This window comes from Gobio gobio, assembly GCF_949357685.1.
Source record: "Gobio gobio genome assembly, chromosome: 15".
Classification (NCBI taxonomy): Eukaryota; Metazoa; Chordata; class Actinopteri; order Cypriniformes; family Gobionidae; genus Gobio; species Gobio gobio.
This window is the reverse complement of record NC_137108.1, coordinates 34674424-34696076: the sequence shown is the minus strand read 5'-3', so window position 1 is coordinate 34696076 and position 21653 is coordinate 34674424. Positions and strand designations below refer to the sequence as shown.

Below are 21653 nucleotides of genomic sequence, written 5' to 3'. Positions count from 1 at the left end.
AAACTAATAATTTAGGGCAGATTTATTAAAGCAAGAAGTTGTTGTTTTTTCCATACCTTTTAATGACGAACTTTACATGATCTTCTGTGTGGGTTTATTTGATGCTCATATTTGTAAGTAATTTATATATATTTATAAATGGATTCCGTGTCATGCCGAATCCGGGATAACTTTTGCCAGGATCGGATGAACCATTAGGCTGAATTTTGAATCTTTTTAAATGATTTGACATAGGCACAAAATTTGCTAGGTACCATTGGCATGGCCTGAAGGTACCAGAGAAGTTTGAGCACACCTCTACCTTGTGTTCCAGAGATGTATAGTTAAAGGAAATAAGATTTTTTTTTTTTTGCTAAAAGGTTATAACTTTCGGAAACGGTTAATTTGTTTTCCTTAATTTATACTGATTCCAAGTATCTCATTTGTAATTTTCCAACAATGGGACTGTCCACCATATTGAAGCAAAATAAAAATAGTAGTTTACTTTAGTACTGTTGCTGCTACTACAAATGGCCCAAAATTTGATCAGGTGATCTTTGGACCGAGCAGCACAGAAATTACTGAACGGATTTTTGATGTTCACTACCGTTCCTGAGAAATATCTCTAAAGGTGACCCTGCCTGTGTCTTTATGTTAGTTAGCTTAGCATGCTATGCAGTTGCTTAGCAGTTGCCATTCTTTCTAATCTGGCTCTTCCGCAATAAGGTTAACCATAAGCTACATTAGCATTAAGTTAGCTTAGCATGCTAATCTGGTAAAAATATTAAAGGAACACTCCACTTTTTTTGAAAATAGGCTCATTTTACAAGTCCCCTAGAGTTAAAAAGTTGAGTTACCGTTTTTGAATCCATTCAGCCGATCTTTGTATCTGGCAGTAGCACTTTTAGCATAGCTTAGCATACATCATTGATTCTGATCAGTCCATTAGCATCTCATTCAAAAAATGACCAAAGACACTTTCAATATTTTTCCTATTTAAAACTTGACTCTTCTACAGTTATATCGTGTGCTAAGACCAACTGAAAATGAAAAGTGATTTTCTACACCTTTAAGGCTAGGAACTACTTTCTCATTCCTGCGTAATAGTCGCGGATCTTTGCGGCTGTACCATGGCTGCAGCAGCGCAACAGGATTTAAGGCCACTAACCTAGAATCATTTAAGGCCAGGGGCCTCATTTATAAACGTTGCTCTCTACGCAATAATTGGTATTTATAAAAAGCAAACTTGACGGGAAAATGTGCGGTCCTTCACACAAGCTCTGACCCAGGCGTACGCACAAAAACGGGTGAAATGAGAAATGGCGACACCGTCGGCAGATGGAAGAAACACGTGAAAGTGTGTGAAACTGTAGACCGTTGTGTAAAAGAAATGGCTATGCCTCTCATAAATAACATGAAGACTTCACAAAGCAAATCTTACAATGAACAGCCTACACAAACACCCGTTTGATTGATCTGCAGTGTAAAACAAACAAAATCGAATGAAAATTACAACAGAAATGCAAATTAACACATATTTGCAAAACGAAAAGTGAAATATGTTCTGCAATAATATTTGCATGTTATGCACTGCAATTCATCCTCATAAATATGGTAAACAGAACGAAATAGCTAATGTACAAAACTGATATTCTCGTCAATGTGTCCGTCTGGCGGAGCAGATATAGATGCAATTAGACAGATAGATAGATAAATAGATAGATAGATAGATAGATAGATAGATAGATAGATAGATGTATTAATTGTCCACTGGGGAAAGTTGTTTTCATAGTAAAAATTTCTTCATCAGCTACGGAATCATGGTATTCATGCATATGCCTTTAGTTTTATTTTTGATAAAATAACGTATGACGTATGTCTCAACCATTCAGAAAGCTACAAGACATTACATTTGCACTGAACTATTTCCTATTTCCACGTATATTATAACCGACATCTGTAGCTTGTCAGATTCAATTAAATGGATGGAAATAAAATGCCCATCTCAATGCGTAATGAAGCACAATGGCTGATCTTGCGCTCTAGAAGATGTGGCGAATGGAAGGATTCGGAGTGAACGCTTCTTCAGACAGCAAGAGGACACACTCTGGCGATGGAGCGCTAGATGCTTTTTTGCCTCGACTTTGATGTCCGACCATTTCTTTTTATTTCGGTGATGGTCCGAGGTTGTGAGGCTACAGCATTTACGGCGTCTGCAACCTTTTGCCACTCAAGTGCCTTTTTGGCATTAGTAATGCCCAAACTGTGCCCTCCAAACAACAATTTTCTTCTCTTTTCAACCTTGCCAACGATAACTTCTACCTCACATAGAGTGAAGTTACGTTTTTTTTTTATTTCCTCTGTGTTTGCCATGATTTCGCAATCTATGAATATTAACTTGTGGGCGTTTCACGGACTATTTATGGGCAACTATGGGCGTGACATGAAGCCGCAAAAGCTGCGCTACATTTAGAATTGATTGTGATTTATTAAGGGAAAACTGCGTAGGATGTGCGTGCGCACGGTTTTATAAATCCGAATATTTCTGTGCGTATGCACGTCCTATGTTTCATCCAAACGCCACTTCTGGCGCAAATCCTACGCAAAGTTTTATAAATGAGGCCCCAGGACACTAAATTTCTGGAACTTTTGCACGCTTCCACATCCCGCACAACTATGGATCTCTCAGGAACATTCATTATATATTGCTATGTACATTTATCCGTGTCACCTAGATGCGCATGCGCGATCATGGTCGACTGACAACGAGATTAAGCAGCTGAACAAGAATACGGCCGTGTTCCGATTGTTCTCATCTCAGCTCCGCCGAGACAAAATAGACATGCCATTTCAAAAATCTTTCATTTATTGTCAGAAATATGTTTTCAAAAGCATCACTTTCATCAAATTTTATGTGACATAATTTCCAGTAGGCAACTGACTGCAAACAGGCACATCAGGACACAAACGAGCAGGAGAGCCCCAGCCCAATTTAACCACTGTACACTACAGTAAAATAGAGCAAGCGTAAGTGGGAACTAAAATATTTAATTACTACAGTAATAATTTCTCGCTAGAAATAACATCAGAAGTGGAAACGTTGGTCAAAAGCGTACATATACACAAACTGACCAGCAACCGCAACTCTCAGACGCCATCTTTATTTTATTTTTAACTGTCACCGAATAGAATGCATAGGATTGTGGGATATCAAAGGCAGCGAAAGATACATGCTGCCTTCAAAATTCAATCAGATGAAGCTATCTCGGTAGACAGGAAGTGAATCTAACATTGGATTCAGACATGGCTTGAGGCCTTCCTACCTTAAAATGGGTCCGCCGAAGCCCGTTTCTAAAGCGGACGTGGGGGGAAACAATAGAACACACTATAACGGCGCGCGGTTCGACACAACAAATCCCTGACAGTAAACTGTGACCCTACGCAACCAGCAGAAATGTATACTCTGTTAGATATATGGAATATCAGAGTTGATGCTTATGTAAGCATGTAACGTTACTTGTTCTAAACTGTTGAAAGCACTTGAGGCTGGAAATGGTTTGGTCGCTATTGATAAAATTTGCAGATCAAAGCACCACTTCAGCATCCATGAAGGGGAAATGGCATTGTGCTCTCTGTCTGTTCTTTATGTTACAGCCCACAGTGAGTCATGCTGAGAGACTTTTGTGGGGTATTTCGGTTGAAAAGCCCTTCAAGGCCCACTTTCTCGGAAAGCTTTGAAATGCTAACAGCCTCTTCAGCAAGCACTTAATTGACCACCATCATATAATGCTGTCATCAATGTTTTTCGATGCCTGGTGTGAGACAGCATGAGGTAGCTGCACTGAGAAGCGGACAGGGCACTGGCTTTAAATGTTATTGTTTTTAATGCCAGCCAGCAACATTAAATTCTTTTGAGAGGGACATTGCTAGCTGAAGTTCCCATCATGCAGTTCGCAGCAGGCAGCCCATGAATTGTTAAAAGCATACAGCTTGTTAAAGGTGAAAGTTTTTCCTCAGTCTCCATGAAATTCTTGTATTTTTGAATATTGCTGTATTTGTTCAACTTAATCTGTGCACATCATTATTTATTGGAAACAAAAAAGTGTGGGCTATCTTTTAATCAAATTAACTTCCACTGCAGGAATCCATGCCATCTGGAATTTCATGTTTCAGAGAGAAAGATTGTTCAAGCTGGTGTTGACCAACAGAAAGATGCTTGTGCGCTAACAATCTTTGGTTCCCAGAACATTCTTTTTTTTAAAGGTCCCGTTTTTCCTGTTTTTTGAAGCTTTGATTGTGTTTACAGTGTGCAATATAACGTGTTCATGTTTCGCGTGTAAAAAAAACAGTATTTTTCACACAATTTACTTATCTGTATACCGCTGTTTTCACTGTCCTAAAAACGGCTTGAGGATTTCCCTGTTCTATGAATTCCCTCCTTCAGAAATACGTAACAAGTTCTGATTGTGCCAGCAGTTCCCGTGTTCCCGATTCGACAGCAGCTTAGCGCACGTTGCCCGGAAAGGTCACGCCTCTTACCATAACGGGGAGATGCATGTGCTCAAAGTACAGCGTCCCTGAAGGCCAAACAAAGGTGATTTGACTCCGGGATGAAAATAACAGCGTCTCGACCAGTCTCGACGACATGGTGACAAACACGCTCTATGAACGCAACACTTCCTCTTCTCCACGTGGGAGAGCAACAAGACCACGGCCCCTTTTTTGCGTATTCTTGTGGGCGGAGGTTAGTCAACAAACTGTTCTACTGACTTCATTAAAGCAGGATGTACAGAGATGTAGTCCAAACCGGCCGTTCGCTGTAGGCTTTGAAAGGGAACTTCTGTTAAATAAAATATCTCGCTTGACATTGAACTTTGAGCTTTATAATTTTACAGGTATTATTTATGCTCTAACAGCAACATTACACACTAACTAAAGTTTGAAAAACGGGATCACGAAGAACAGGACCTTTAAGGTTTGTTTTTGGTTAGCCAGGACATTTTTCTTAGCAGAAATAGAACGTTAGTTTTAGATTTTTTTGAATGTTATTCTAATGTTTCGCTAACATTATTCTAACATTACAGTATTTTACCATTTTTCTGAATTACTAAAACATTAAACCTCATTCTCTGAACCAAATTATCAATAGCCTAAACCAATTTGTCGAATAAATCACTCTTTCTGTAAAACATTAAACAAGTTCAAATAGTTAAGACACCATTTGCACTCTTGCAAAACTCTAAACACATTCCAACTCAGTAAAACACATTCCACACTGTGATGCACTTGTGTTTCAAAATTCTAAACAAAAGCAGACAAAAGTTAAACACAACTAAAACACAGTTGTCATCGTTTACACACAACGACTCAAAATTGTTTACACTTGTTCCTAATGTGAGCAAACCTACTGTACATAATACAAGTCAGTTCAGAGTGCCAAAATTGACTCATAATGCTGCAATGAATGTTGATAACAATGGGTGGAAAAATATAAGAGGGAGAGGAGGAAGAGTATGTGTAAGAGGTGATGAACAAGGAGAAAGAGCAAGGTGTGGAGAATGTTGTCAAGGTTGGATCTGGCACACCACAGGGTTTCACCCTTTGCCTGGCAAGAGACAACATTGTCTGTGTTGTGGACAAAGTCCTCAGGATGGAACATGAAGACGTGATGCTGAGGCAGAATGAATCTCTTACTGACCTTGATTTTGCAGTTGCACAACTCTTTTGTGTATAACATGCTTTTCATGTTATACAGAATATTTCAAGTCTTTTTTACCTTTTTGGCTTTTGCAGTTGGGTTACTGTATTTTCACAGTAGGCTATGCAAGTGCTGAATATAACCTATAGACGTTCAATAGACCTACTACAATATTCAGTATAATACTATACTTGCAGTATATGTTGTGATTACTACTTTTTTTAACGTAATTTTTTTGCAAAATGTGTTTACTTTGTTTACAATATACTTTTTTGTTACTGCATGCTTTGGATTCAGTGTAGTGTCTAATGAATGATCTGTAGTGTTTATAAAATGGACTCGCTGTGTTTAAAAACATTTTAAACACTAGCTGTGTTTAAAAACGAAGCATTATTTGATTTTGAGCACAGATAAAATGGTTTTGAGGCAATTATTTGATTTTGACAGAACAGTCAGTGCTTCTCTGAATGTAGTTTGAAGATTTGGTTTTGAGAAATGTTTAGAAATTCAGGAAAAACTGTAATGTGCCTCTAATGTTATTCTAACGTTCCCCTAATGTTATTATAACGTTCCCGAACACCCGCAACCCAGTAGGGACTTTAAAGGGTACATAACACACAGTCTTTAGTTTTATCATATTTATAAAAAACGGATACACGATTCTTTCCGAAAACCCCCAAGCTCGTGCAGGCGTACAGTGGGCGGAGCTAAAGAGTCATGAGCGCGCACACACACGCACACACAATGGCTGCATCCGAAACCTGGAAAATGCTGCCTTCGGAGGACACATTTCAAGGCAGGAAGGCTTCAAGGACTTTTCAACAACCACACATCAAAACACACATCTTTTGTAAAATTATTGATTTTGTGGTCTAAAAACAAAATGACAGTGCTGCCGACGGCTTCTTTAACCTGAACGAAGCTCGTTGATGGGCGTGCTCTTGCTCTCGCTCTGGTTGATGTGCGCACGCGCTCATCCGGGAGAGTTGTCCATACAAGCAATTCCACCCTTTATGAAGTCAAACAGGGCCATACTTGGGAAAAAAAAAATTCCGACACTTGTTTGAATCCTGAAGGAGTATATTTGGCACAGAAATGCTGTCATACGTCCAATTCGTTTTTTTGTTACATTTTGGCCATGTTTAGTATGAAAATCCAACTCTTTAACAGTGTAAATAAGTCAGAATGCATGAAATCGATTAGACACCTCCCCCCGAACAGAGGTGGGTAGAGTAGCCAAAATATTTACTCAAGTAAAAGTAACAATCGTAATAGTTACTTGAGTAAGAGCAAGAAAGTATTCGATGAAAAAACTACTAAAGTAGTTTGTTACTAGTTACTTTCGATCTGATTGATAAGAAGCGAAAACCCTGAATTTCAGACTACCTGGAGAGCTTTCACACACCTCTCCTTGAAAGGTTGACGTGTGTGTGTGTGTGTGTGTGTGTGTGTGTGTGTGTGTGTGTGTGTGTGTGTGTGTGTGTGTGTGTGTGTGTGTGTGTGTGTGTGTGTGTGTGTGTGTGTGTGTGTGTGTAATTAATGGTTAAACAGTGTAAATGAATGGTGTGCTGGGCTAACCAGAGCTCTTTTTAAAACATACTTTGTTCTTATATTTTTATAAGTAACGTTAGGCCTATATGCATTGTTTGGTAGGAATAAAATACAATCCCGTTTTTATTTGTATGTATTTTCTACACCTCAGACAGGTGTCTGTCCGGTTTTTGTATAAATGCAAGACGTCACATTAGGGTATTCAATTTGTTTAGTTTTGTGAAGAAAAGGACATGTAAATGTGCAGATTTGAACGTTTGTTCGTGGACGTGTGTTGTTTGGAGGATTCAAACGATTAATCATTGCTTGCATAAGAGCGCATTTGAGGAAAACACTCAGACAGTCTGTGAAATAGTATTACAATAAGGGAAAGTGCCCATAGTAACCAAAGTACCATTAGTGTTCAAATAAAAACGTCACTGTGATACTTACCGCTACATGTTTTTCTCAGGTTGGAGCTGGAATTCTTGTATGCTGAGATGTCAGTTCGTTTTGGTGCACAAAGCATGCGTCGCATTATGAAACTATTCTTTTTGACATCCTGGAGTGAAAACATAGACTGAACTTGAGGCCACGGGTGATCTGCCTCCCGAAGCTCACACACATCTTCCTCTGTTTCGGCCATCATCTTCCGACTAAAAACGCGCGCTAATTACGAGCGAGTGATGCGTAGGTGCCACCTCTCGCGAAGCAACCTCTCCAACGTTTCGCGAGACTTGCGAACAAGTCATATTAACAAAAATATTTTTTTCATTAATTATTACCATTTGACAGTAGCGGAGGAACACCACCAAATGTAACGAAGTTATAGTACAGTTTTTTTTCGCAAGAAATGTAGGCCTACTTGAGTAAGAGTAAAAGTAGGCCTACCCATCTTCAAATATAACGTTACTCTAAAAGTAACCTCGTTAACTTACCCCCAAAAAAGTAAATGTAAGGACCCAGTAGGCAAAATGTAATTCGTTACTACCTACCTCTGCCCCTGAATATTAGTTCACCCAAAAATGAAAATTCTGTCATAAGTTACTCACTCTCATATGTCATTCCAAACCCGTAAGACATTCATCTTCGGAACACAATGAAGATATTTTTGATGAAACGGAGCTTTCTGACCCCACATAGACGGCAACACAACAACCACTTTCAAGGCACAGAAGGTAGTAAAGACATCATTAAAATAGTCATGACTCTAGTGGTTCAAACGACGAGAATACTTTTTGTGCGCAAAAAGTGTATCACATTTATTTATTTTCTTATTAATAGAGAGCACCATAACTGATATAATTGTTGCTCTTCTGAAACAACAACTGAAAACTGGCGCCCTATAATTGTTTGGATTAGATGTTCGGGCATAACATGTGCATTGCATGTTAATAAAATCAGCATGTCTTTAACCATTAGACCAGTTGTTATTGTATAGCATCTCATCTTGATGGGTAAACAACAACATGTCACCATGGAAACTGAACAGAGCAACCTTTAATGGAAGGTCTTACTGAATATGGGTATGCTTTTTACCATATCTCCTCAGATAAATTATTGGGACCTGCTTAGCCTAGAGCATGACTGACATTATATAGGCCTATATTTTCAATATTTATGCATTATATATTTAGTTTTACCATGTGTATGACCGTTGACAGACAAATAAAAAAATACATAAATATAACCTAAAATCGAGGAGATTATTAGCCTACCTTCAGTTATTGTTTTTGATGTAGGAGTTTTCCCTATAAGCATCACTTGCAAAATGTATTATGTGCAAGAATGAGTCTGGTTTAAAATCCACACTGACTCTCTGATTTAGCCCACAGCTTTTCAATAATGAATCTCATAAGGACACTGAAGGGGTTGAGCGCAATATTGTGCAGAGTGTGATCCTCCTGATCAATCTGACATGCTGTGTCTCTTGTCATTACTGTGCTTCGTGATGCTTCCCTCCACTCACTGTGTAAACAGCGTTGCTCTCTGATCCGCTGTTTATGCCATTATGTAACAGACACTCCAAACCACAATCACAAGGAACCGGAGAAGCACATACATGACATTTGATGACCATAATGATGGTGTTCGCTGTTCAGACCATTTACTCATCTAAGATTGTGTCTGCTGGCCGGTTGAGACTCTATGACGATCCGGAGCCATTTCCAGAGTCCATTATCCCTACTATGGCATTGGGTGCAAACACCATGGCTTTAAGTGTCTGTATACTGGTTTCCAAAATAACAGATGGACTGATTCTTCTTCTCTCACTGTGTTGGAATTTAGACAGAGCAGAAATACTGTAGCCTATATTGAAATCCACAGTAAATAGGACACCCATTTTCAATTATGCCGCAAAACGTTACAGAAACAAAACCAGCTTGGCCGTATAACAGCAAAGTTTCAGTATAGAATAGACAATGTTTAGGTTGACCTCTTGTGGCTGACAATCAAAATTGTCTTCAGATAAACATCATTCACAGTTTCAGGCCCTGTTTTAAACCCTGTTTGTGAAAAGTGCAGAGATCGTATAGTGAGAGGATTGAGTTCGCTGATTATCATGTGTTATATTTCTGGTTTGCTTCCATTGTGAAACAAAGGCTTAAAGTACTTATTTAATAATTTGACTAAATGAAATAATTAGCCTACAATGAACAAAAAAAGATTTGTTTGGTATCTGAAAGGGATATGATTATTTTTTCTCTTTGGAATCAAATGGGAGATATTTACCATAATGTTCTCTTTTTTAATACAGAGTTAGTGTATAGTGAGTGACTCAACAACAATGTATTTTTGGACCAACTCTCGCTGTCTGTAATTTTCAGCTTGACTGACTACACAAATCATGTGATCTACAGACTACATAAACATTAGCTTACTCTGGTAAGCACACTGAGTGAAACGACATTACATTTCATGTAGCCTACTGGAAGCTTCTTTGGCCCTGTCCCAAATGGAACCCTAAACCCTCACGGTCTTTCTCTGAGTCGGCACTTTTACGACGTAATGCCGCTTTGACTGCCGGGAAGAAGTCCGCTGCGTAACCCCACCAGTGCGGGCTCGGCAGAAGTGTGCATCGAGGGTGCATATTGACCTTAAAGGGGGCGCTCGTGAGCACCCTTCTGAGACCTAAAATGACAAATGGGACATACTGCAATCTCGTGGACATAACGGACACGAGCACGCAGCGGCCATTGTAAGTCCACAAGACCGAAAGTGCACATGAAGTGTGCCATTTGGGACAGGGCCAATGTTTTCAACTAGCACGCGGAACTGTGGAAACTCTGCCATTATGTTAAGCCCGCCCCCCGACTCTATACATGATGTGATTGACCAGAGTTTGGTTTTTCCAGCTCGCAAGCCAACTGAGAGTTGCTAGACTAACGTTACCCTGGCTGCAAATTAGATTTGCTGCTGGTAGGGTGAGTCTAGATTTCTAGGCTAGCAGAGAGTCGGAGTACTGCAGGTATTTGGAAATCTAAGCAATTATTGCTGCTCACGATTCTCAAGTAAAGGATTTGGAATAAAAATAAAACAAACAAGTCACTGTACAACCGTCTCCAATTTTTTAGCCAAGGGCCCTCATTTACGGGCCTAAAATGTTGCGTAGAAACTGTCCTACATTTAATCATACAATAATTTCTTAAATGTGCGTACGTGTGATTCAGACAATGAACGTACACAAAAAAAAACCTGCGTACGCCTCTCTTTCAGATGTGAAATCTATAAATAATAAATGATCTTGAAATTGTGCGCAGCTGAATAGTTTCAGATCTCCGCTGTGGAGTTTGTATAACTGCTGAATTCAAATCATTAACATAGGCCTATAAACTATCACCAGTCAAAGTCCAAATCCTAAACTTGAGAATTGGGAGCGTCAAGAATCGCTTAGATTTCCAAATACCTGCAGTAGCTACTCAAACTCTCTGCCACAAGGAAAAGTGCGTAGCCTTTTTGCGCTAGGCACTTTAGCATATCAAAGGCCTTTGTTTAGCGTGAATTTTAGCGTACGCACACTCGAAGTTCAAATCTGTGCCTACGCACGTTTCATAATGAGGCCCCAGCTACTTTACTAAAAGCACTTATCCAATAGGCCTATATTTCATAATGGGGGTCTAAAGGTTGTCTGCTGAAGAGATTATGTAAAAGTCCTTGAGTCTCCAACCTTTACAAGTACAGGTTAGCAGTTTTCCATTTCTACCAGCTTTTTTAGGGCTTTTGTTATATTTTTACCAAACAAAAATATCTAAGAATATTTAAATCTTTAAAATAGCGTAAAGGGTGACATGCTTCTCATTCGATATATGAGATGACGAATGTATATTTTAAAGCTCACTCATCATGTGGGGAGTGAAAATTGTTGAGATAAAGGTTATTTTTCCAAACACCCATGCGATCTACAGAAAAAGTTTAATAGGCTACTTTAGCTTACACGATATAGACTGACAGTTCAGATAATTGGTGACGTCTATTTGCCATGCATCCATAACAAATTGATTCATAAATATGCAAAAGTTTCACAAAAGTACATACATGTTCTACAGAAAAGTAATACTCACTGCTAATACATAAACACATTCCTGACTGGAAAAAGAAACTAAACTCTCAAGAAACTAAACTCTCTTTTTACAGCAAAGCTGACATTTACAATGAAATGCTAATATCACTAAATACACCGTTAAATGTCACTTCAACTTTGGGATTTGAAGAAGGTCAAAAAACAGCCATTCTGCGCTAATAGCAATGAAATGCAAGAATTGTTGCACTAAATACTTCATAACAAAGAACTAAGAAGAAAATATCTAAGAGCACCTCTGTGATAGAATATTTCTAAACAATGTGTACTTCATAGTCAAAGGCTATCAAACACCTTCACTAGTACCACAAAATTACACCTTATCAAGCACATGAAATGAATAATGTGTAGAGAGTTTATGTAACAGTTTATTTTAACAGCCATCCTGAGGGAAGTACTCTGTCATCCATGCAAATCTTTCCTGCGAACCTTAGGATGAAAATTTGGTCCACTCTCTGTATCCGACATCTCTCTTTCTCCAAATATCTTTCTCTTCAGATTTAAAGAAATCCTTTTATTATGGAGTGGAAAAAGACTTTTTCACATTTTCATTGTTCTGTGAAAAACGAGCATGTTTCTCTTTTTATGAAATATCCATCTTACAGCTTATTTTGTTGTTTGATTTCAATCAATTGTTTCGGCCCATAAATAATGTATTTCAATAACAAGATCTCACAATTCCCAGGGAAATGCATTCACTTTTATTTTAAAATACGATTACGGGAATCCACTTTGATGGTTCATTTACCACTAATGAATGTAGATTTCCCGTTGACCATTCAAGGCCACATCTTCCATGTCTCTTCCAATGCATGATTAGAATCTCGATGGTCCAAATGATCTCATTTCCTCACTTAGGAAAACATTTAGCAGATTATTTTCCCGCACAGAAAAAAAGAGGACTAACGAACCAGCATTTTGCCTTTCGGTCGCCAACTTTTGTTAACCTCAGAGGAGTTTAAAACTCAGTGGTGGAGATCTGGGTGACCTCAGACTGCAGGTCTTTCTGTGTCCTTGGTTGTGTACCAGGAGGCATCTGGTCCAGGTCTAGTCATGTGGGCCGCTTCATTGAATCAGACTTGGCGCACACTGAGATGGGCTCTCTCGTGGCGCTACGAGCTCTGGAAAAGCTGCTGTGCTCCATGCGGGAACGAAAGGGCACGCAGAATTCTTTGAAGCACCTCTTGAAGTTTTCATCCAGGAACGCGTACAAAACCGGGTTGAGGCTGCTGTTCATGTAGCCAAGAGCAATACACAGGTGCCAGCAGGCAACCACGAGCAGATTCTTGTGGTTGATCTCCACCACAGTCTTGACGATGATGAAGATATGGATAGGGGTCCAGCAGATGATGAAGGCTGCCACCACCACCAATACCATGCGGGTAATGCGCCGGAGGTTCCTGTCCTTCTCTTTAGAGCCGGACAGCAAGCGCACACTCTTAAGGCGAAGGATCATCAGGCCGTAACAGATGGTGATCACCAAGACGGGAACCACAAAGGCAAAAATGAAAACACAGATCTTGGTCACAGTATCCCAATACTGTGGATCTGGGCCTGGGAATTTCAACATACAGACTGTTTTGCCTGAGGAGAATATATGTAAAGAAAAAGATAAGAAGATTTGGTAAGCCTAAAGTCATTTCTTGATTGAATTTACTGATCAGTTGTTTTGTAATACCCTAACTATTCATTTTTTACAACAGTTATTTCCAGTCCTTGAATCAGATTGGCCAAGCGCTTAAATATATTATTAAATATATTAGACGACAAGTGACTCCCTGTGTCAGAATATGCCTACTTCTTTACTCTGTTAGGAATAGGCAAACAGATTCTAAAGTGTGTATCTGATGCTTTACTATCCCATGAGGCCATTGGAGGGGAGTTGTGAATGACAGTGAAGCAATTAACTGACGCTGACAAGTCACGATTTTGACAACATGAATAGTTTGTTCATACTACCATAAGCGTAATTTGCGGGTGGGACATGTCCCTACCACTTTTTGCCAGGGTCTATATTGTCAATTTGTCCCCACCACTTTTTGAAACATCTTGCAGCATGGATGTACCTAATAGAAAGAAACATCTCCATCCTTCAAAATGCACGCAAAAGTGTCCCTGCTCTTGATATGGAATCACTGATGAACACATTTAGTTTTAATGAGAAAAAAAAAAAAAACTATATGAGGGCGGATTAGAATTCAGAACCTCTGGGACGCTTAACAAAAACTCTACCACTACACCACAAGCATTGCATGCAAATTTTTGCATTTAACACATCACTTATATTAGGCTATTGTAGATGTAAGAATTAAACAATCACATTAATCATGACTTCTGCGTCGATAAATTAAACTTGTGTACTATTGGGCGGCAGTGGCTCAGTGGTTCATGTAGGTTGTCTACAAACCGGAAGGTCAGTGGTTCAATCCCCGGTTCCACCTGCGTTTATCCATCAATCCTACATAAGCAAGACTCCTGACGAGCTGGATGGCGCCTTGCATGGCTGACACCGCTGTCGGTGTATGAATGTGAGGCAATATGTAAAGCGCTTTGGATGGCCATGGGTCTGTTGCTATATAAATGCAGTCCATTTACCATATTTTCTGCAATTGTTATTGTTCATATTGTATTAAAAGCCACCACCCCCCATTCCTGTCCCACCCACTTTTTAAAACAAAGTTACGCCACTGCATACTACCCATATCCATACTATATAGTAATAGTGTTTTAATGGCCACGAAGTACGTTTAAAACCAAATGTAGTTCCTACTAGACAGTTTCTATTTCAGATGAGCTACTGTCATTGATTTCAATCAACCGAACCACTAATTTCTTCAGAACCCGAAACAAGCTATTTCTTTATGAGCAAGCATTGAATCATTCATTCAACTGATTTGTTCAAAAAGAATGATTCATCCACAGTGAAACACTATTGCTGCATCCCAATTCGCCTACTTATACTACGACCTAAAAGTATGTACTCTTTTTGTGAAGAAAAAGTACATACTTTTGAGTGGGTAGCAGAAGAGTATGCAAGCGTTGGGACATTCTACTTCGTTATCTTTAACGGACTCTGTCGCTTGGTTACGTGCATCCTGTCTCCGTTTAAACTGCCCTGTCAATCATCATCACAGTTAAAATCCTCGACATTCAGTTTAATTTCCTACCGTATCAGAGCGAAATTGATCTGCCATTTGTTGGTCTTTAATGCAGAGACTCTCCTCATGTGTTTGCAGTTTAAATATAATGATGCATTTAAAAGTTAATGGCCAAACGTATCAGTACAAAAGTTCACAATGCTGCTGCAGGTGAAATATAATGTGGATAGCATTGAATGCATTTCTTTTCATCAGGTTAAATACTCATAATTGATCACTCCAACCCCTTTATCTAAACCTCACATCCGTCATGTTTGTAGTTTTTAAACACTTTTTATCTACGTTTGTAGTTCTAATCGAATCCTCGTCCAACTCGCAATGGGTTGTGGGCAATATCAGCTGTTATCTGCGTCAATCTACAATTCGAATTCTGACCGGAAATAGTAGACCATCCGGGTATCTTTGGAATACCCTTTTCAACATACCACGATTAGGGACATACTAATTCTATTTTCGAAAACTATTTAGAACGGATAGTATGCGAATTGGGACACAGCATATGGTGTATTGCTCAGAGAGTGTTAACTAATTCAACATGGTTTTGTTAAAAAAAAAAATGTGTTAACAGAGCAAAAATAGACAAAGTAACTAGCAATTTTGGATCTAAAATGTAAGTTACTCAAAATTAACATCTAGTTTATTGCGCTATAAAATCAAATACTTTGGTATTTCCCCCCCACTCACTTTGTCCTCACCTGAATCAGTCACTGTAACAGCCATAACCATGACTGGGAAGCCGATAGCAGAGGAGAGAATCCATATGCAGATGTTGATGATCTTTGCATTGGCTGGCGTGCGGAAGTCCAAAGCTCTTACTGGATGGCACACGGCAATGTAACGGTCCACACTCATCATCGTCAATGTGAAAATACTGGTAAACATGTTGTAGTAGTCGATAGCAATGACCACTTTACACAAGAGCTCACCGAATGGCCAGGTGCTCATGAGGTATTTGGCACTCTGGAAGGGCAGAGTACTGGTGGCTAATGCATCGGCCAAAGCCAGATTAAAGATGTAAATGTTGGTAGCTGTCTTCATCTTTGTGTACCTGTTGAAGAAAAAGAACAAACGTCAGCCTGAGAGAATCAGCCACACAAGCACTTCATAGTTTTTGAATGTTGATCAGCTGCACCTGGGTTTGCAATGACGATATGAACATTCAAGATGCAGATGAATGATGAGGAATTGAATGCGATGATTGTACATGATTTGAGGCTCTTCTTGCTTTTGCCCTTTTCATTATAAATATCAGATATAATTAACATGAGCATATATTTCTATTCGTGGAGTTGATCATGATTTAACACCCTTCCACACTGTAACGTTTAATCCAATATTTAAAATGTTAACTTATTAAAATGATGCCATAAAAACACATTCATATTTTAGTGTGGTTTCAGAACTTTGTTATCTATAAAGTGTTGTTTGATGTTTTCCATTAAAAATATTGACACTTTTATAATGGCTTAAATACTCATTTTTAATGACTGTCTATAGAGAAATAGTTATAAGGTGTAGTTATAACAGCTACAAGCAGGGGGTAACAACATACTTGGATTTAAACGGAGTGTCTATTTACACCAGGTGTAAATAGCATGCCTTGTTGGCAAGCGCTACACTGAAAAAAATTATTATGGCCCGATTAAATTAAGCATAATTAATTTGTGCTCGTTTAAATAATTTAAATTCAGTTTTTTTAATTTTAATCAAAAAAATTAATTGGTTTTATGGGAATTGCATGTGTTTTTGTTTAAATTGAGATCAAATAAATTGATTGCGACCACTTACGATAACATTTTTTAGTAAATTCAACAAATTTTCAGTGTATTTACAGTAGCTCTGCCCAAAAATGCCTGGTTGGGCCACACAAGATTAAAAAAGATGCATGTGTTGTAAAGTCTTCAGTGGTGTAGTCAGTAGAGTGTAAGGGTGCTTTCACACCTGCCTCATTTAGTTCGGTTGAATCGTACTAGAGTTAGTTTTCCCCTTTGGTGCGGTTCGTTTGGTCAGGTGTGAAAGCAGCAATCGCACTCGGGTGTGCACCAAAAGCGGACCAAACAAGCGTACCGAGACCTCCTTGAAGAGGTGGTCTCGGTACGCTTTCAAACGAACTCTGGAGCGGTTCGTTTGTGGTGAGAACGTGATCCAACCTCGAACAGACCAAACTGCAAGAAGTACTGATAATTTTTGGACTAAACCAGCTGCCGAGTCAGCTGCGCTGTGCATTATGTGATGAGGAAGTGTTTGTTGATAGTTTGCACTTTAGCATGGCAGCTCGCGGACAAACTTGGAGTAGTGAGGAGTGTTGCATCTACAACTATTATCAGTTAATGTACAACAATACTGAGGTGCAAATAGTATGTATCTGCATATTGCAAAGAACTGCTACGCATGGTGTAAATCGAATTTATCACTATTTTCACTTATAGTGTAAATAGAATCTATCACTAAGAAAATATGCTATTTTCACTTAGTGTAAATAGCATCTATAAAGAGTCTCTCTGTGATATAAAATAATCAGCTCATAATAACTGTTTTTTTAATGAATAATGGGCTGATGAATGATGGGGTTGCCTATGAAAGGATGCAAACAGTTACTAAAGAAAAGACCAGGCCAAAGGCATAAATTCCATTGATTATCCTCTCTTTGAGATTTGTCTGTAGCCCACACAGTGATCTCTTTTGAGGACTTAACATTTGAAGTCTCACAGAGAAGAAGAGAGAAGACAGCATCCATTAGTGACACTACAGTGTATTCCTCTCTTTGTACATGGCTATACACGTGGTGAGATGAATAAATCCATTATTATGAGTTCCATTAAGTCTTTTGTACTAAGTGCATAACATGTTTTGTTGTATATCCATGACTCATGTTTGCATCTCTTATTTTACACTCCCTTATTCATAGGGAAATACTGGTTTGCTATGTTTGGACTATTTGTACTATTATTTAGCATTGCCTTCAATCATGCTCATCAGGCAACAGATTTCTGACAGGCCTGTTCTGGAAAATAATGTTTAGAGGTAGTGCCATTTTATTGACCTCTGAATGGTGTGTGTATACATATAGCAAATAGTTTTGATGTTGTTGTTGTTGTTGTCGTTTTAATCAAAAACCTTATTACATTTTGTTACATTTACACGGACATATTCTCTGAAAACGAGTCTTAAACTTGTTTCTGCTGTCTTGTCTTTTAAGGATGTTTTGATATTTTTACTGGGAAACAAGACAAAAAATACCATGTAAGAAATGGCTTTAAAATGAGGGGGAAACTTTGATGCAGATGCAATCTAAAATGCATTCATATCAAGTTCTTTGTCTGAAATTGAAGCTTCAGGGGGAATTATTAATGAGGTTTTTTTTTTACATCAAAGTTCCTATTGTACAACTTCATCCTTCCAGGCTGTAGTGTCTGATACACTATAATACTCTCTTCTGCTACGTTTTTTTCCCTCCAAAAGGCATTTGTAAAAGGTAGGCAATCCAGAGATTGTGAATATGATTAGTCCATTCAGACTTTTCCTCCTAGGCAATGGCTTTGCACTCTTGAATATATGTGCTGTGAATAGATTAGAAAGATGTGATCTTGCTAAACTGTAATGGTTCCCACTCTGAGGGAACATGCCAAAGACTCTTTGAGAGAAGAAAATCTTTCAAGAAATCTTTTTGGTTCCCTTCAATTTTCTTTTCTGAATAGAGCTGTAAAATACATGATCGCTTTCAAAGTTTAGTTCAAATGTATGCAACCGAACATAAACACAACACTTTGTTTACTTCAGCTGATTTTCCTGTGTTATACTCATTATTTTTTTCTTAATTTTCTGAGTTCCTATTATGTTCGTTTCCTTACAGCGCTCTAATGCTCATTTCATATGTGTTAATTTAAAAGAACTCTGATGGGTTCTTTATAGCTGTGTGAAATGGTTTTATACACTGTATATACATTTTGCAGAAGATCTGGCATCCTTTTAAAGGTGCCTCAAAAGACCCTATATTCGAGGTAGCAGTATATTTCATTTTTGAGTTTTGACAGGCATGTAAACCAGGCTGTGAGCGATAGAAGTAGTAATAAAAACGAATATTGTGAAATTTTAAAATAACTGTTTTTTGTTTTAATGTTTTAAAATGTAACGCTGAATTTTCAACACATTACTTAATCTTCAGTGTCACATGATCCTTCAAAGGTCATTCTAATAGGCTGATTTTCTGCTCAAGAAACATCAATATCAATGTTGAAAAAAGTTGTGCTGCTTAATTTTTTTTTTTTTTTTTTTTTTTGGAAACCATGATACACTACCGTTCAAAAGTTTGGGTAAGTAAGTATTATGAGCACCAATATTATGATAATAATTGAGCACAAAATCAGCATTTCCTATGATTGCTGAAGGATCATGTGACATTGAAGACGAGTAATAATGCTGAAAATTCAGTTTTGACATCACATAAATAAATTACATTTTAAATTATATTAAAACAGAAAACAGCTATTTTAAAGTGTAATAATATTTCACAATATTACTGTTTTTACTGTCTTTTTTTATCAAATAAATACAGCCGTGGTGAGCTTAAAATACTTCTTTCAAAAATATTTAAAAATCCTAATGTTTCCAAACTTTTGACCATTATACTGTATATTTGTTATTTGAGTTAGTGGAGGAAATCTTGACAGTTTATATAGGGTTCTTACAGGAACTTAATTTTAAAAAGTTCCTTGAACTTTTAGAAAGGGTTCTACATTGGCCATTGGGTTTGCCAGGTGGTGATCTGAAATGTTGCATCAAGTAGGCTGTCTTTTTATTTTACAGTGATAGAATATCATAACTCTGATTAGATATTTTTCATGTTATTGCAGAACATTTTCATATAGAAGACACTTCCAGAACAAATGTTATTTTTTTGTTTAATGAAGTCTTTTGTGCAAAATTGATTTTGTTTTGTTTTTTTTATATAAGAAACCATCCTCTCCACCCTCAGATGAGCACAATACAAAAATCCTTCTCCTCAGCTCTGTCTTTCATCTTCTACTACTTCAGATTCCAATCAAAACTCCCATGTCCACCACATTCTCTGTATAGGCTACAGGCTATATATATCCCACGGAGAGACTATTTACATTTATCTTTCTCTTTAGACTTTGTGCACTTATTGTATAGAAAAGCAACACACTTTGGGCTAAGTGGGTCATATCTCAGTAGCTATTAATGTCAAAGTGTGGTAAATTAAATAATTAATGATTAAACCAGTTGCAGAGACTTTTGAAGTAGGCTACATGGGCTATTCAGTGAATAAACTAGTTATCTTACCTGACCACACCGTACATAACCAGAACATTTCCAAACAGTCCAACCACGCATATAACGGAGTACAGCGCGGTGATGGACACAGCGATAGCGACCGCAGTGCTGCCTCTCACCGCCTCACCGCTCCGGTTGGACAGAAGTCCCGCTGGTTCCTCCATAAAGCTCGAGTTGTGGAGAATCGAAGGATGCTGTTCGCGAAAATCATTAACAGTCACTGTTGGAGGCTCCATTATGCGCTTCCGCTGTATAATGCCAAACGTCTTCTAATGTGAGAAAACGGGAAGATTCTAAACATTTATCGTTAAACTAAAAGGTATAGAAAGATATAGAACAACAGCTATAAGGAAATCAACTCCACTGGTCACTTTACGCAGCCCTCCTGATCTCTTCTTCTCTCCTCTGCTGGGGAGCGCATTTGACTTCCAACTGCTCGTGCTGCCGTGCATGCGCTCGTACTTTTTCCCAAGTGCAAACCATTTGCATGGAAAGAGAATTGGAACACACTGCAAATATGCGCCCACACACACAATAGTGTCTCTCGAAATAATGCAAACGTGCACTAGCTATGCTATTTACTATTATCAGTGCGTTTGTTATATTTTTCCATTCCACCAAAAAAGGTTACTCGATTAAAAAATAAAAACACTTTAAAGAAGTTTCTATATGTCTTAAATTATTGCATACTAATTTCATGTTTAACAGGTTATTTCCATTTTCTAGTGATATCGTATATGTTCATGAGCTGTTAAATTCGTAATATTTGATCAAAATAAATAAAATAATTCAAATGAATTATTTTATGAAATCCATAAATGGTTCAGGTAAGGAGATAGGCCTACATATATATTTGTGGAAATCTGTCGCATAAAGAAGGCTAAAATGTATCCATGATGTATGGAAAATGTAAAATGCATCCTAAAACATCATAGATAGATAGATAGATAGATAGATAGATAGATAGATAGATAGATAGATAGATAGATAGATAGATAGATAGATAGATAGATGGATGGATGGATGGATGGATGGATGGATGGATGGATGGATGGATGGATGGATGGATGGATGGATGGATGGATGGATATTAAAGGGAGTTCAACCAAAAATGAAAATTCTGTCATCATTTACTCACCCTCAGGTTTTTCCAAACCTGTTTGAGTTTCTTTGTTCTGCTGAACACAAGAGAAGATATTTTGAAGAATGTTTGTAATAAAGCAGATAGAGCAACCATTGACTTCCATAGTATTTTTGTCCCTAATGTGGTAGTCAATGGTTGCTCTATCTGCTTGGTTACACACATTCTTCAAAATATCTTCTCTTGTGTTCAGCAGAACAAAGAAACTCGCACAGGTTTGGAACATCTTGAGGGTGAGTAAATGATGACAGACTTTTCATTTTTGGGTGAACT

General features: G+C 38.1%; 1 protein-coding gene across 1 annotated transcript; it reads right to left on the bottom strand.

Moving 5' to 3' along the window:
- Nucleotides 1-11602: 11602 nt before the first annotated feature.
- oprd1b (opioid receptor, delta 1b) lies at nt 11603-20649 on the bottom strand. The gene is made up of 3 exons (XM_079837687.1): nt 20249-20649; nt 15640-15992; nt 11603-13370 (listed from the first exon to the last, which is right to left on the bottom strand). Exons 1-3 carry the CDS (start codon nt 20473-20475, stop codon nt 12838-12840), a joined length of 1113 nt encoding a protein of 370 aa, XP_079693813.1. The 5' UTR covers nt 20476-20649; the 3' UTR covers nt 11603-12837.
- Nucleotides 20650-21653: the final 1004 nt, after the last annotated feature.